At 42.2% G+C, this 16,270-nt stretch overlaps 1 protein-coding gene across 1 annotated transcript in view; it reads right to left on the bottom strand.

Moving 5' to 3' along the window:
- Positions 1-1,608: 1,608 nt before the first annotated feature.
- The window catches only part of LOC135548512 (phospholipase D2-like), a 31,948-nt gene continuing 17,286 nt past the window's right edge, over positions 1,609-16,270 (bottom strand). Inside the window, exons 9-24 of the mRNA XM_064978199.1 lie at positions 15,821-15,964; positions 15,607-15,690; positions 15,157-15,235; positions 13,006-13,116; positions 12,613-12,831; positions 12,321-12,486; positions 12,053-12,171; positions 11,771-11,887; positions 11,535-11,639; positions 11,060-11,148; positions 8,802-8,915; positions 8,551-8,597; positions 8,075-8,209; positions 7,138-7,291; positions 3,840-3,957; positions 1,609-3,702 (exon numbers count right to left, since the gene is read on the bottom strand). Coding sequence (XP_064834271.1) covers positions 3,478-3,702; positions 3,840-3,957; positions 7,138-7,291; positions 8,075-8,209; positions 8,551-8,597; positions 8,802-8,915; positions 11,060-11,148; positions 11,535-11,639; positions 11,771-11,887; positions 12,053-12,171; positions 12,321-12,486; positions 12,613-12,831; positions 13,006-13,116; positions 15,157-15,235; positions 15,607-15,690; positions 15,821-15,964 — 2,026 coding nt within the window. The 3' untranslated portion in view covers positions 1,609-3,477. The remainder of the gene's footprint in view (positions 3,703-3,839; positions 3,958-7,137; positions 7,292-8,074; positions 8,210-8,550; positions 8,598-8,801; positions 8,916-11,059; positions 11,149-11,534; positions 11,640-11,770; positions 11,888-12,052; positions 12,172-12,320; positions 12,487-12,612; positions 12,832-13,005; positions 13,117-15,156; positions 15,236-15,606; positions 15,691-15,820; positions 15,965-16,270) is intronic.

Below are 16,270 nucleotides of genomic sequence, written 5' to 3'. Positions count from 1 at the left end.
ATATATATATATACACACTATTGTACAAAAGTTTGGGGTCACTTCGAAATGTCCTTGTGTCTTAAAGAAAAGCAAATTTTTCGTCCATTAAATTAACATCAAATTGATCAGAAATACATTGTAGACATTGTTAATGTTGTAAATGACTATTGTAGCTGGAAATGGCTGGTTTTTAATGCAATATCAACATAGGCGTACAGAGGCCCATTATCAGCAACCATCACTCCTGTGTTCCAATGGCACATTGTGTTAGCTAATCCAAGTTTATAATTTTAAAAGGCTAATTGATCATTAGAAAACCCTTTTGCAATTATGTTAGCACAGCTGAAAACTGTTGTTCTGATTAAAGAAGCAAAAAACTGGCCTTTAGACTGGTTGAGTATCTGGAGCATCAACATTTGTTCGATTACAGGCTCAAAATGGCCAGAAACAAATAACTTTCTTCTGAAACTCGTCAGTCTATTCTTGTTCTGAGAAATGAAGGCTATTCCATTTCAGAAATTGCCAAGAAACTGAAGATCTTGTGAAGACACGGTGTACTACTCCCTTCACAGAATAGAGCAAACTGGCTCTAACCAGAATATAAATAAGAGTTGGAGTCCCCAGTGCACAACTGAGCAAGAGGACAAGTACACTAGAGTGTCTAGTTTGAGAAACAGATGCCTCACAAGTCCTCAACTGGCAGCTTCATTAAATAGTACTCGCAAAACACTAGTCTCAACGTCAACAGTGAAGAGGCGACTCCGGGATGCTGGCCTTCTAGGCAGAGTTCCTCTGTCTAGTGTCTGTGTTAATTTGCCCATCTTCATCTTTTCTTTTTTATTGGACAGTTTGAGATATGGCTTTTTCTTTGCAACTCTGCCTGTTATATTCAGCGCATGTGACAGATACAATTTGATTAGATTTGATTCACACAGTCTCCTCTGAACAGTTGATGTTGAGATGTGTCTGCTACTTGAACTCTGTGAAGCGTGAAGCTGTGAAGCATTTGGGCTGCAAATTCTGAGGCTGGTAACTGAAATCATCCTTTGCAGCAGTGGTAACTCTGGATCTTCCTTTCCTGTGGTGGTCCTCATGAGAGCCAGTTTCATCATAGTGCTTGATGGTAGATGTAGTATCAAATTAACTTTTAACAAGGCACACCAGTTAATTGAAATGCATTCCAGGTGACTACCTCATGAAGCTGATTGAGAGAATGCCAGTTCTCACCCAGTTGACTATTTCAAAATGGTGAAAGTGCTCAATGGCGCTGCCCTGCTCAAGCATGCATTTGGGCACTAAAATTCCTTTATCGCTGTTGTACAGCCCTTTTCATCTGTGTTGTCGGCTATTTCATCCCTTTCCAGCAAGTGTGCATACAACACCCTTTCCTTTCCACTCTTATTTGTTCTCTCTTCCCACTCCCCTCTGCCTACTGACGAGTCCTATGGTACACCATCAGGGACAAATTACCTGAGAGGTGATCAGTAATGCATACTAGTGCGTTGTTCCTGTAGGCCCGGCTAGCCTACTGTTTACCTAGCTGACTAGGAAAATCAGATTGACACGAGACTTCAAAGTCAAAACCAGGGGCAAGTTAACTAATACTGTTCATACTAAAACTTTAAATGTTTAAATGTTAGGATGTTTATTAAATGTTACAAAGATACATTCTCACACATGATCATTGAAAAAAATAAAGCAGAGGCTATAACCTAGTAATTATAATAATTAAGTGATACATACATTTGATGCACATTAAACGGTTTTAAAACATAGTGAAAGGTAGGCCTACACTGTTTAAAAGGTGGCAGACAGGTTTGTGAATAGACAGTAAATCTTTAACATTACCATCTATAAATGGGGTTTAGACTCAGCATAAAGTATGCATGAATATAATAACCATTGATAGAGTTGAGAAATTACACATTTTATTTGGTGAAATGAAAATATGAAACCAATGCCAAAATCTAAAACAAAATTAGTAGTAGTTGTAGTAGGCATAGTATCATCAAATGAAATCAAATGTTATTGGTCACATAGACATATTTAGCAGATGAAACAGTAGCAGTAGTAGTAGTAGTAGGGGGAGGAGGAAGAGGAGAAGTAGTAGTGGTGGTGATAGATTAAGTAGTGGTAGAAGTAGTATCACTAAATAAACATGACCATTTCAGTTAGTCTAAATAACTTGGTAAAATAAATTGGTTAAGCCTAATAATTGTATTATGCTGAGATAGGGACAACGTGCTAGATTTCAGCACATATCAATGGAAACATAAAGCTGTTACATGCATATAAAGACTATAGCAGAAAATAGAACATCCCTGCTCCTTGTTCACCTGTCACTTGATTCCTCCCATCCCAGATTAGAAACGGTGCTTTACAAAAACACTATTTCCTTGCTCCCCGAGCTCAAAATGAAGTGGAATGTTCTGGACCACAGACAACCGGGTAAGTAATGGAACAATAATGTACTTGGTTTCCATGGTGACAGCAAAAACACGCAACAATTAAAGCACGCCGGGTGCACCCCCTGAATATCTTTTTCCTCATTCCCCTCTATTCATTCCATGACTCTCTTATGGTCCCTTGCCTTCCTCTTTTGCCATGGGCTCTCTCTCACATCCATGTCTTCCATATCACCTTCAATCTTTTCAGAAACCTGTTTGATTCAGTCCATAGCTCATCGTACTCTGCCCCTGTTTAGGTCTCCTTTCCTCTTTGGCCACAATCTAGTCAGCTCTTTGTAACCATCACCATAACAACCACAAATGTTCTGACAGATTTGCTGGTACTGCATTGAGAGGGTAAGAGAGAGAGAGGCAGAGAGAGAGAAAGAGGCAGAGAGAGAGAAAGAGGCAGTGAGAGAGAGGAGAGCTATCCACCCACAACCTTGCAACAACACATGTACTCGATGTTCTTCAACCATCTGAGACTCTTGACTTCTGATCTCCATTCCTCCCCCTGCCTATCATACAGTGGCATCCTGTTCCTGTTGTGTTCTATAATGGCAGGCCCATACCTAAGCCCTTTGAAAAAAGAAATACTCAGGTTCAGTATTATATCAACAAACACATTTGGTCAGTTGAGTACAGCAATGATCCAACATCGTAAAAATTTACTTTTAACATTACAAGAGTGGAAATCCTTCAAATAGCTGTGTCTCAAAGTCACTTGGAGCACATACAAGGCTCATAATGCATTAGTATAGATTATCATCTAGTGTGTAATTTTTTCTTCCTCCATTTTAACAGAGTTCAAATTCACTCTGTATCATCTATGTAAACATCCTAAATGCCTTGCATTTATTTGCATTCTTCAAAGACACATCAGTTAGTGGTTTTTAGCTAGGTGAGTTGAGTATACATTTTGTTACAATCTTTTGATTTACAATGGAGTGGAATCTGGTCAATGCGATACAAATCTATAAAGCTCTCTCCTGCTGCACTGGGCTTTTCCAGTGTCATCTTGGTCCTTGTGGCTGGTAGCCTGGTACTCTTATGTCCAGAGTTCTGTTGGAGCCATGCCCTCCTTGCTGCCCAGTGGGGGGAGCAGATTCTCCTCAGACAGGAAGTTGAGGGGGAAGTGGACCAGTAGCCCCCTGACGGCCTCCAGCTCCTCTTTAGCCTGCTGGGGGTGTGTGTCACACAGGCGTTCCAGGCCTGAATGCTCCTTCAGCTCCCTCATGTTGTGGACAGAGTTGCATGGGAGGCAGCGGAAGACCTGTTCCGGGTAAAGGAACGGAACAGTCCATAGGGAAGGTGAGCAGCAGAGAGGACAGGGAGAAGGGAAAGAGAGAGTGGATGTAATTGAGGATGCACATAAAAGAGAACAAAAATAGCTTTTAGTTCTATTCATACCTTGTCATAAATCTTAGCATTCAGTTTTGCCGTCGTGTTCCACCCCACAAAGAAGAACTGGTCACTGATCGGGTCATCGATGTCGATCTGGGGTTCAGAATCGGCTCCTAAAAGCACCCTGGGAAGTACATGCATATAGAGTTGTAAGTCAGTTACTGCCAAGCAGCTATGTTAACTGCACATTCAAACTGTTGCTAGAGTGACAGTTCGTATTACAGTATCTGAGTAGAGGTTGATGCAAAAATTCATATTTAAAAAAAATAAAAAAGATTTCCTTCATACAGAGAATGATGACCACGCCTGCGCAAAATTGTCGTCTGAGATGGTTCCCTTGGAAACTAGAGGATATACTTGGTAGCTGCTGATTTGAAATGAATAGCTCTGCTGGCATAATAGGCTGCAGACAAGCTCTGTGAGAAGTATGCATATTCTGTCTAGGATCTTTAGGGACAGTGTCAGTGCATCACAAATGCCAACAATTGCTAATCAATAGATTCATCCACTAGCAATGGAGTCAGCGTTATTAGTATGTCAGTGCAGGGACCTTGGTTACAACCTCCCTCGCTAATATAAGGACGGCTATGTGAGAGTGGTTCATCTCGTTAGAAACCTTTCATGTCCAAACACCCCAGATTCAACACAGACACACTACATGACGGCAGTGTAGCCTAGTGGTTAGAGCGTTGGACTAGTAACCGGAAGGTTGTGAGTTCAAACCCCCAAGCTGACAAGGTACAAATCTGTCGTTCTGCCCCTGAACAGGCAGTTAACCCACTGTTCCCAGGCCGTCATTGAAAATAAGAATGTGTTCTTAACTGACTTGCCTGGTTAAATAAAGGTAAAATTAAAAAAAGAAAATGACCAAAAGTATGCAGACACGTGTTTGTTGAACATCTCATTCCAAAATCAAGGCCAATAAAATTAATTTGGTCCCCCCTTAGCTGCCATAACAGCCTCCACTCTTCTGGGAAGGCTTTCCACTAGGTGTTGGAGCATTGCTGTGGGGACTTGCTTTCATTCAGCCACGAGAGCATTAGTGAAGTCGGGCACTGATGTTGAGAAATTAGGCCTGGCTCGCAGTCAGCATTCCAATACATCCCGATGGGGTTGATGTCAGGGTTCTATGCAGGCCAGTCAAGTTCTTCCACACCGATCTCGACAAACCATTTCTGTATGGACTTCACTTTGTGCACATTGTCATGATGAAACAGGAAAGGGCCTTCCAAACTGTTGCCACAAAATTGGAAGCACAGAATCTAGAATGTCATTGTACGCTGTAGTGTTAAGATTTCCCTTCACTGGAACTAAGGGGCCTAGCCCAAACCATGAAAAACAGCCCCAGAGCATTATTCCTCCTCCACCATACGTTACAGTTGGCACTATGCACTGGGGCAGGTAGCGTTCTCCTGGCATCCGCCAAACCCAGCTTAGTCTGTCGGTCTGCCAGATGGTGAAGGGTGTTTCATCACTCCAGAGAAAGCATTTCCACTGTTGCAGAGTCCGAGTAGTTGTTGCTCCTAGACATTTCCACTTCACAATAACAGCACTTACAGTTGACCGGGGCTGCTCAAGCAGGGTAGAAATTGGAGGAACTGACTTGTTGGAAAGGTGGTACCCTATGACGGTGCCATGTTGAAAGTCACTGAGCTCTTCAGTAAGGCTATAACGAGTGCGCTGAGAGTCGGGAAGCAAGTTCAGGGAGTGAGTGTTTTAATAAATAAACGAACCACGTAACACAAACAACACACCAACATGAGAACAGAGTGAATAACACCTGAGGAAAGAACCAAGGGGAGTGACAGATATAGGGAAGATAATCAAGGAGGTGATGGAGTCCAGTTGAGTGTCATGAGGCGCAGGTGAGCGAGACGATGGTGACAGGTGTCCAAGATAATCAGCAGCCTGATGACCCAGAGGGAGTATATGTGACAAAGGCCATTCTACTGCCAATGTTTGTCTATGGAGATCACATGGCTGTGTGCTTGATTTTATACACCTGTCAGCAACGAGTGTGGCTGAAATAAACACATCCACAAATTTGAAGGGGTGTCCACATACCTTTGCATATATAGTGTATATCATTCCCATACCACTCAACCTCAGTAAACCTCTATCAGTGAACTGCCATACAACTCTCCTTCTGTGGCCTCCAACTGCTCTTAAACGCAAATAAAACTAAATGCATGCTATTCAACCGATCACTGCCCGCCCATCCAGCATCACTACTCTGGACGGCTCTGACTTAGAATACGTGGATAACTACAAATACCTAGGTGTCTGGTTAGACTGTAAACACTCCTTCCAGATTCACATTAAGCATCTCCAATTAAAAATTCAATCTAGAATCGGCTTCCTATTTCGCAACAAAGCTTCCTTCACTCATGCTGCCAAACATGCCCTCGTAAAACTCACCATCCTACCGATCCTTGACTTCGGCGATGTCATCTATAAAATAGCCTCCAACACTCTACTCAGCAAACTGGATGTAGTCTATCACAGTGCCATCCGTTTTGTCACCAAAGCCCCATATACTACCCACCACTGCAACCTGTACGCTCTCGTTGGCTGGCCCTCGCTTCATACTCGTCGCCAAACCCACTGGCTACAGGTTATCTACAAGTCTCTGCTAGGTAAAGCCCCGCCCTATCTCAGCTCGCTGGTCACCATAGCAGCACCCACTTGTAGCACACGCTCCAGCAGGTATATCTCAATGGTCACCCCCAAAGCCAATTCCTCCTTTGGTCGCCATTCCTTCCAGTTCTCTGCTGCCACTGACTGGAACGAACTGCAAAAATCACTGAAGCTGGAGATTCCCCATCTCCCTCACTAGCTTTAAGAACCAGCTGTCAGAGCAGCTCACAGATCACTGCACCTGTTCATAGCCCATCTGTATACAGCCCATCTATCGACCTCATTCCCATACTGTATTTATTTATTTTGCACCACAGTATCTCTACTTGCACATCCATCTTTTGCACATCTACCATTCCAGTGTTTAATTGCCATATTGTAATTACTTCGCCACCGTGGCCTATTTATTGCCTTAACTCCCTTATTTGCACTCACTGTATATAAACTTGTTTTTCTATTGTATTATTGACTGTATGTTTTGTTCATTCCATGTGTAACTCTGTGTTGTTGTATGTGTCAAACTGCTATGCTTTATCTTGGCCAGGTCGCAGCTAGCTCACCTGGTTAAATAAAGGTGACATTTCAAAATAATTTTTAAAAATAAACTAATTTAATCTAAAATCACAGACAGTGCAGAAGTGTATGGACTCTTTTCCTGAGTCCGAACCTGAAACACTCTTTGCGCAGGGCCAGAGTGAGGGGTCCAGCCTGGTACTCCTCTCCCCCCATAATGGAGGGGATCCTCTCCTCATCCTCCACCAGCACAGCCAGCTCACTGTCCCGGCTCCCCAGCATACTGCGGTCATTGATGTTAGCTGAGCCTGGATGGAGGGAGCACAGAGAGAGTGGAGGGAATAGAAACCGGAGAGGAGAGAAAAAGGAGAGACAGAAAGAGAGAGCAAAGAGGAGCGTGTTGTGGCACTAATATCAGTGACGATGGCCATAGATGCTGCAGCGACTTGCTTACAACAAAGTATATGAGTTGGTAGCAGCAAACGTTCCAAGACAGGGAAGATAGAAGTTTAACAAAAAACATTGTTTATAACACACCTTTCCTGTGTTTCAAGGACTCATCCTTATCTAGCTGACAGAAGCATCTCAATTATAATGTACCCTACCCAGTCCCAGTGTAATCATAATAATATCATAGCATGGAGCCAAGCAAGCTCAAGAGTTTCAGTAGGTTGTACCTACATTACACAGTGTGAAGCATGTTTTTATATAACGATTCCAATACAATCTACCTCGGGAAAGAATGCATTCATCTTCAATGAGGGAGGTGCCGTTTAAGTTCCCCTTTCCTCCCTCCCCTAAAATCCAGTATGTTTTCATAGCTGAATATTTTATTAGCTCTGCATATCATTCACCTTGTGATTATTATGCAGAGACAGTAATTAGCAGCCTGTGATTGATCCCAGTGATGAGTCACAGTCACAAGCTGTGTCGGAAATGGAACCCTATTGCCTATATAATACACTACTTTTGGCGAGAGCAAAGGTAATGTACTACAGTATATAGGGAAATAGGGGGCCATTTTGGAAACAGCCACAGTGATGCCCCATCCCGTCTCATCTGTAAGTGTGGCTGTGATGACAGTGACTCACCGATGATGTAGCGGCGGTCGTCAGCTATGAGAGTCTTGCTGTGTACGTAGATGAGCTCTGTGACCAGGGACTGGGAGAGCTGGGAGTGTGTGCGCAGGCCACACAGGGTGATGTACTCGCTCCACTGGTCCTCAACTGGGGGTAGGGAGACACTGATTGGCTGACACATTGGCATAGAGCTGAAGCCAATAAATAAATGAACGCTAACGAAACAGGACCACAATTTAAACATGAGAAGACAGATGGGCGTTATAGGAAAAGAGGATGAAATGATTAAGTATGGGGAGAATGGAGAACTATACTATAGATCATATAGATAGTGAAGTTAGATACCTAGTATGAGCCTTCAGTTTGTGGAAGGGTAAGCCCATACACAGGAGAGAAAGAAAAGCAGAAATATTATCAGAGATGAGACAGAGAGACGGACAGTAATTCCAGATATTAGGTTGAATTGGAAATAAGGAAACAAAACTCACGTTCTCTCAGTCTCATCAGTATGGAGTACTCTCCGCGGCACATGGTCCTGTCGTGAAAGATACATATTACTTACACCATCAAATCGACAACAATCTTTAAAGTTGTTTTCTTAAAACACAAATCACTACACAAAATGTATGTCTTAAAATTATGCAGTATGATACTGTAAGTGATTGTGTGCTACTTTTTACAGTGGGTGTGGGTGTGGGTGTGTGTGTGTGTGTGTAGGCCCATAAGGAAGGGTTCTGACCTGTAGGTGAAGTGTAATATGGCCTGGATGGCTTTCCCACCCCCCTCGCTGATGTCTCCTTCAAACCCAGGAAGCAGGGGCACCACCACAAACACCCTGTACTTCTTCTGCTCACTGAGGAACAGCAATAGAGTTAGGGAGTGTGGTAGAAGAGGAGAGGGGGTTATACATCATTTAATTCAACATTGTTTTCAGGGAATATTCCATGAGTATGGAAATCAGCTCTCCATCAGGGCAGGGATAGTAGTGATCTTAATCATTATCGACCCATTTCAAGGCTCCGCGTCTGGCTAAGATTCTTGAATCCTGGGTAAATGTGCAATTTATCTTTTTTTTTTTATCTGCAAAATGTATTTTAAATGTAAACCAATCAGGGTTTAAGCCTGGGCACAGCACTATTAAAGAAACAGCTTTAGTTGTTAATGATCTTGTCAATCCTTTCGACACTAAAATGAAATGTGCTACTTTGTTTGTGGACCTGTCAAAAGCTTTTGATACTGTTGCCTGAGCTCTGACGCGGGGTTCATAGTTTCATGATTATCCCAGTGAAAGAACTCAGGCCATCGTGATACAATACCAGTCAGAAATTCAGACATACCAACTAATTCCAGGGTTTGCATTTCAATTAACCGGTGTGCCTTGTTAAAAGTTAATTTGTGGAATGTCTTTACTTCCTAATGCGTTTGAGCTAATCAGTTGTGTTGTGACAAGGTAGGGTTGGTATACAGAAGATAGCCCTAATTGGTAAAAGACTAAGTTCATATTTTGCCAGAACTAGCTCAAATAGCAAAGAGAAATGACAGTCCATCATTACTTTAAGACATGAAGTTCAGTCAACCAACTCGCAGCACGCGCTCCAGCAGGTATATTTCACTGGTCACCCCCAAAGCCAATTCCTACTTCGGCCGCCTTTCCTTCCAGTTCTCTGCTGCCAATGACTGGAACGAACTGCAAAAATCACTGAAGCTGGAGACTCATATCTACCTCACGAGCATTAAGCACCAGCTGTCAGAGCAGCTCACAGATCACTGCACATAGCCAATCTGTAAATCCAACTACCTCATCACCATATTGTTATCTATTTTATTTATTTTGCTCCTTTGCACCTCAGTACCGCTACTTGCACACTCATCTTCTGCACATCTATCACCCCAATGTTTAATTTACCATACTGTAATAATTTTGCCACTGTCCTATTTATTGCCTCACCCCCCCTTATCCTACCTCATTTGCACACGCTGTATATAGACTTTCTCTATTGACTGTAAGTTTGTTTATTCCATGTGTAACTGTGTTGTAGTTTGTGTCGCACTGCTTTGTTTTGCTCTATCTTGGCCAGTCTTCCCTGTTAAAATACAGGTTAAATAAAACATTTAAGAAATATAAAAACAAGCAACAATGTGGTATTTGTGACATTAACAATATTGAATCATGATTATTTAACTTGACTCGATACAGACCATCAACTAACAAGCAAGTATAAAACATGTATAACCAGGGGTGTAAGTAAGTAGATACGGTAAAATAAATAGTGCGGGTACGCCATACCGGTAAAATATCAGCCTATCACATTTATTAAATCAAAATGTATATCAAACTGGAAGCTATTACACCACTTTTTATCATTACCGCGTGTCAGAGGCATGAACAATTTGAGAATGGACTTGAAAACAGGTGGTATAGCCTACCGTTCAAAATGCAATGTGGTTAGACGTGAACACTGAGATTTTGCCAAGGCAGAGTTGAGTGGCTGACACAGATCTACGTGAACAGCAGTGGACTTCTGGCCTAATGGCAATCGTCAAATGTCAAGACACTTTGTGGTGTTTTGTGTAACAGATGTCCCTTTCCATTCACCACTTTGTTTGGAGGCTGGAAATATGTTGTGAGTGGAGGAAGGTGCGCGGGGAGCCTAGTGAAGGAGTCCTTTGATGTGACTACATCAGATGAAAACATCAGGATCGATTGTTTAAGCCACAACAAAAGGTAATACTTTTTAAAAGTTAAATGACAAGCATTTACAACTAGGCCCAAAGAGGTGCTATTGAATGAAAAGGGATTCTGTATGTAATTCTATGATTGGGCGCAAGCACATATAGGAGGTCCCGAACCGGGAAGAAATTAATGCTACTTTCACCCCTGTGCATAACCCAGTGTGATGATCAGTCCAAGTAAAATCATGTTATACAGTAAACCCTGCCGTGTGCTGACTGATTAAACCCAGACAGAGAGCGAGAGACACGGTGGTAGAACCACACCTGTGTGCACGTAGTATCCTCTTCACGATTGCGTCACCGATGCCATTGTGCACGTTCTTCCCATCAGCACAGCTGATGAAGAACTGGTTCTGAGAGCAGAGAGGGGGACATTTGAGAATTTATACCACAACCCATACTTTCAATTGGACTTGATAGGACCATGTGGACTGTGAAGGCATAGGGGACTGCCGTTATCACAACCTTGAGCTCCAAGTTGACTTTTTTACAGAGATACAGTCACAAGACAGCATGGGGGAGGCCAGGGCACTGAATACCGTCTTGCATTACAAAAAACAACCTTGTCTCCTGGTTGATTTCTATGCTTTTACAGCAATCAAACAGATAGATATGGCATAGAATTAGCATGGGTTTGACTCTGGTAAATTGGTGCAATGAGTCTGGTAAGAGTCTGAGTCAGAGTCTGGTAAATGGGTGCGATTAAATGATGTATGTAGTGTGCTGGTAGCAGAGTTACCTCGATGTAGATGAAGTGTTCGCTGTTATCAATGGTATGGATGTAGGCATTGAGGATAGAGCTGTCACAAGTTCCGGCGGACCAGCGATCCACAGAACGCAACACCTGAGAGACAGAGAGAAGAAAATGAAAATCAATATACAATTGATCATCAAAAAAAGGAGAATGAGAGACATTTCTGTGAGCTTTTATGTGTCCGAGTGAGTTTGTTCACTCTTATGTGTGAGCATGTGTACCTGCACGGAGGCCTTCCCAGAGCCAGGCACAGTGAATGGCAGTGCATCAGCAGTACTGTGAGACTTGGGAAGAAGGCAGGGAAAAAACGTGCTTCTAATGTTCTTGTACTTAAAGATCTGTAGGCAGACAAAACAAAGATAATAAGAGCCAGATGTCTCTATCACATAAACCCTAGTTGTGTCTAGGGTTGTTCTTTGGAACCTAGTTTAGAAGTAGTGTATGTACATCCAAGTAAAGCCATGAAAGAAAGATCCTTAGGAACCTCTCATTTGACCTCTGACCTTGGCAAAGTTCCAGCGCTGGATGAAGTGGCGGGCCACATCCCTGGCAGCTTTGCCATGGAGGGCAGCAGACAGGTCACGCCATGGCATACGGGGCACCTCAGTGCGGTCAATGTTGTCTGAGAAAACAAAACACATTAAATTTAAGGATTATCCCTCCGGTGTGTGTGTGTGTGTGTGTGTGTGTGTGTGTGTGTGTATGTTAGTAAGTTACAGAGAGAGTGGTAGTGGGTGTTATGAATGGGGGTATAATGTGTGTATGCTGCACCTTCAAATGGGCGGTCCAGTTGGACCCAGTCTCTCTTGATGAAGTTGCTGTAGTCCTTGCCAAGCCACAGCTGGGTGTTGTTCTTCAGATCCTCAGCATTGACCTCTTCCGGCTCTGGAGGCTTTGGATCCTGGGCTGAGTTTGACCCATCCACCTGGTCACCTGCCTAGGAGGCAGAATAGGACAGTCTGGCAATGAAGTCACTGCTTAACACCAGGTAACAATATGAACTATGGATTATCAGAACACAGGAGAAAGAGATTAATCTTGACTTTGTCTTGAGATGCATCACCTCTGGCTCAGAAATTGGAGCCTTTGGCACTTCTTCAGAGATGTGATTGGCTGTCTCCGTGGGAACTGTATCAGTCAACCGGTACTGGCTGTCGTCCCATCTCCCAAAGGCCAGGTCCAAGCCTCCAACAAAGGCCACTGATTGGTCGATGGCCACCATCTTCTCATGATGGGCCCAGAAAAATACCACAGCGGACATGTGGTTGGGGTGTCGCATCACCTGTTGGAGAGACATCAGTGAAGCTAAGGACACAAATCTAATTACGTTTTTTGAATTTTAAATAATGACACAGTATAACACCAGCAATGAAAGCATGATGATGCTATGTGGGTTGGTTTATTAGGTGTATAGCACCACCAGATTGCAGAGCAGAGATTAGTGTCTCTGACAGACCTTGATGTTGGGGTGCAGGTCCATCAGTGTCTTCTTGCTGTGGCCACTGTTTATACCCAGTGCCATCTCCACCTCCTTGTACAGGAGCACACACACTTTGACACCTTGTTCCTGCACAGAGAAAAGAAAGGATAGATATACACAAAAGGTGGGAAGGAGGAAAGGACCCAGCTAGAACATTTGGTACCTTGGATGTTGCGGGAAAGTATGTTTTTGGTTTCAAATTGGTTGTGGGAACGAAGCCCAGTAAAACGGAATGTTTTTTTTATTTTATTCTGCGGACAGAAGTGAATTTAACCTGTTCTGGGATTGTTTATTTTTAAGTTGCAGGGAGGTGTGCAGAAAGCTTTACTCAAGTTCATTGAACGTTTTATTAACGTTCTGAGATCTGAAAATATAGGTTATTTGAAGGTAATTAAATAACATTCTGAGAATATTCTCTAAATGCTGTGAAAGTTTTGTTATGGTTATTATTGACTCTAAGAACTACATTTTTATGTTATTTAGAGGTTTTTGAATAACTTTCACTGAATGTTTCAATAAGACTTAATAACACTGCTAGCTTACTTTGGGTTAACTCTTTTCTAAAATGTTCTGAATGTTACTAAAGTTCTCTTGTGTTTTTTTATGGAACGTTTTCTTCATGTTCAGTTAACGAAATGTAGAGCTTATTGAGATTAATGGGTACAATACATTTTTTAGAAGATTTCCAGAATATTTCCAATAACATGCATAAAAAAGAACCAACCATACATTCTCTGAATGTTCTGGGAACATCCCTTAATTAAGTCACAATTGTTTAGAACATTCCCAGAATGTGGTAAAAAAATGACATAAAATAGAGCCGCATGGGAACTTGTGTGGTGGAATGATCTGTTAAGTACTGAAATTCCCACAGAAGAACATTGTTTATTAAAGTTCTCTGAACTATTTGAGAACACTCCCAATGTCAAACCATTTGGAGAATGTCCCTAGAACATTAACAAAAATTGAATTAAACGTAGTGATGTTCGACTTTTTTGGAAAACGTATACTGTTAAATGAAATATCAAGTAAATAATGTATTTTTTTGTGAAGTTCCTTAAATGTGCTGAGAATGTTCCAAAGTCAAGCAATTTTCCTGCACCATTCCCAGAACATTGTAGGAAGGTTGTATGCAAAATAACCAATAGGATAACTACACTCTCAGCAAGCTCTAAGAAACAAATGGTTCTAAGAACATTATGTGCTGGCTGGGAAGGGATTAACCTTCAGTGCTTTCAGAGGAGAGGGGGGAGGAGGACAGGTATAAGGGAGACTATAGACATACAGTGGGGAGAACAGGTATTTGATACACTGCCGATTTTGCAGGTTTTCCTACTTACAAAGCATGTAGAGGTCTGTAATTTTTCTCATAGGTACACTTCAACTGTGAGAATCTAAAAAAAAAAAATCCAGAAAATCACATTGTATGATTTTTAAGTAATTCATTTGCAGGTCATTGACCAGGTCCTGCCGTGTAGTTCTGGGCTGATCTCTCACCTTCCTCATGATCATTGATGCCCCACGAGGTGAGATCTTGCATGTAGCCCCAGACCGAGGGTGATTGACCGTCATCTAGAACTTCTTCCATTTTCTAATAATTGCGCCAACAGTTGTTGACTTCTCACCAAGCTGCTTGCCTATTGTCCTGTAGCCCATCCCAGCCTTGTGGAGGTCTACAATTTTATCCCTGATGTCCTTACACAGCTGTCTGGTCTTGGCCATTGTGGAGAGGTTGGAGTCAGTTTGATTGAGTGTGTGGACAGGTGTCTTTTATACAGGTAACACGTTCAAACAGGTGCAGTTAATACAGGTAATGAGTAGAGAACAGAAGGGCTTCTTAAAGAAAAACTAACAGGTCTGTGAGAGCCGGAATTCTCACTGGTTGGTAGGTGATCAAATACTTATGTCATGCAATAAAATGCAAATGAATTACTTAAAAATCATACAATGTGATTTTCTGGATTTTTGTTTTAGATTCCGTCTCTCACAGTTTAAGTGTACCTATGAGAACAATTACAGACCTCTACATGCTTTGTAAGTAGGAAAACCTGCAAAATCGGCAGTGTATCAAATACTTGTTCTCCACACTGTATGTTGTCAGGAGAAAGGTGGGAAGAAGATTCGTACTGCTTTGCGTTTGAGGATCTGGTCCAGACGCCAGTATGTTCCTGTAGCTGGCCTCTTCAGGAAAACCTCTGGACTGAGCCTTGGAGGGAAATAAATATTCACCATGCAATATTAATAATGAACATATTTACACTGTGTCCTGCTGCTTACAGACTAATTAGAAACAAACCTAATAAATGTTGGAAAAAGTGGTCTCCGTTGTTATTGAGAGAGTGAAATCAAACATTTGCTTTGTTTGCTGTATGCTCTAATTTAGCTAACGGCAGGGCAGAGCCATGTATACAGTATACCATATAGGGCTCTGGATAACCTCTCTCTGTAACTACGGAGAGCACTGTGCTTACTGTACATGACATTTGGAAAACAGAGTATTCCTACTAGCCATCAAGATATAGTGTATAATAATATAACGTTCTATTCTATTTCGATTGTGCTCGTTCTGCTCCTCACCACCAGTCTGTGATGAAGATCTCCTCCTTGGCCTGCTCCAGAGCATCAGCCAGGTCTGCAAAGTAGCCACTTCCATTTACATACCTTTAATACAACCATCATAAACAGAGACATTACATTCAAGTTAAGGGAGCACACAGGTATGGATGTATACAGTATGTACAAATACCACATCATCATTTAATGTGAAGCAACACACACACACACATCTGACCATTTAGTGAGTGTGTTCTCCCGTGGCGGGGCAAAGCCCCCAAAGCGTTGGACCTGGAGGAATTCACAAGGCTCAGCCAGCCTGTTGATCTCATGGCTCCACCAGTGAGCCTGTCTGTAGCTGTTACACTTGATGACCAGATTCCTAAAACACACAACGCTCATGTAAGAACACACATACGAGGCAACACAGCGAGGCAATAGGGGAGAGTGGGATATGTTGAACCAAATTATTATTCAGCCACCCTAATTGTTTCTAGAAATCCATACACAAAATGAATCATGTGGCCAAATATTTAGGAATAGTTCATCATTTCATAGAGTCTGTGAAGAAAGAAGCCATATGGGGAAAGTGGTAAGCAAGTTATGTCCAAAAAACTGATTTTCACAAAGTCAAATTAATTTATTGTGTTATAGGTTTCATGATGCTTGTATCTAAACCGAAGTATAT

Source organism: Oncorhynchus masou, chromosome 11 (genome assembly GCF_036934945.1).
Source record: "Oncorhynchus masou masou isolate Uvic2021 chromosome 11, UVic_Omas_1.1, whole genome shotgun sequence".
In the NCBI taxonomy this organism is placed as follows: Eukaryota; Metazoa; Chordata; class Actinopteri; order Salmoniformes; family Salmonidae; genus Oncorhynchus; species Oncorhynchus masou.
This window is presented reverse-complemented; position numbering and strand designations above follow the sequence as displayed.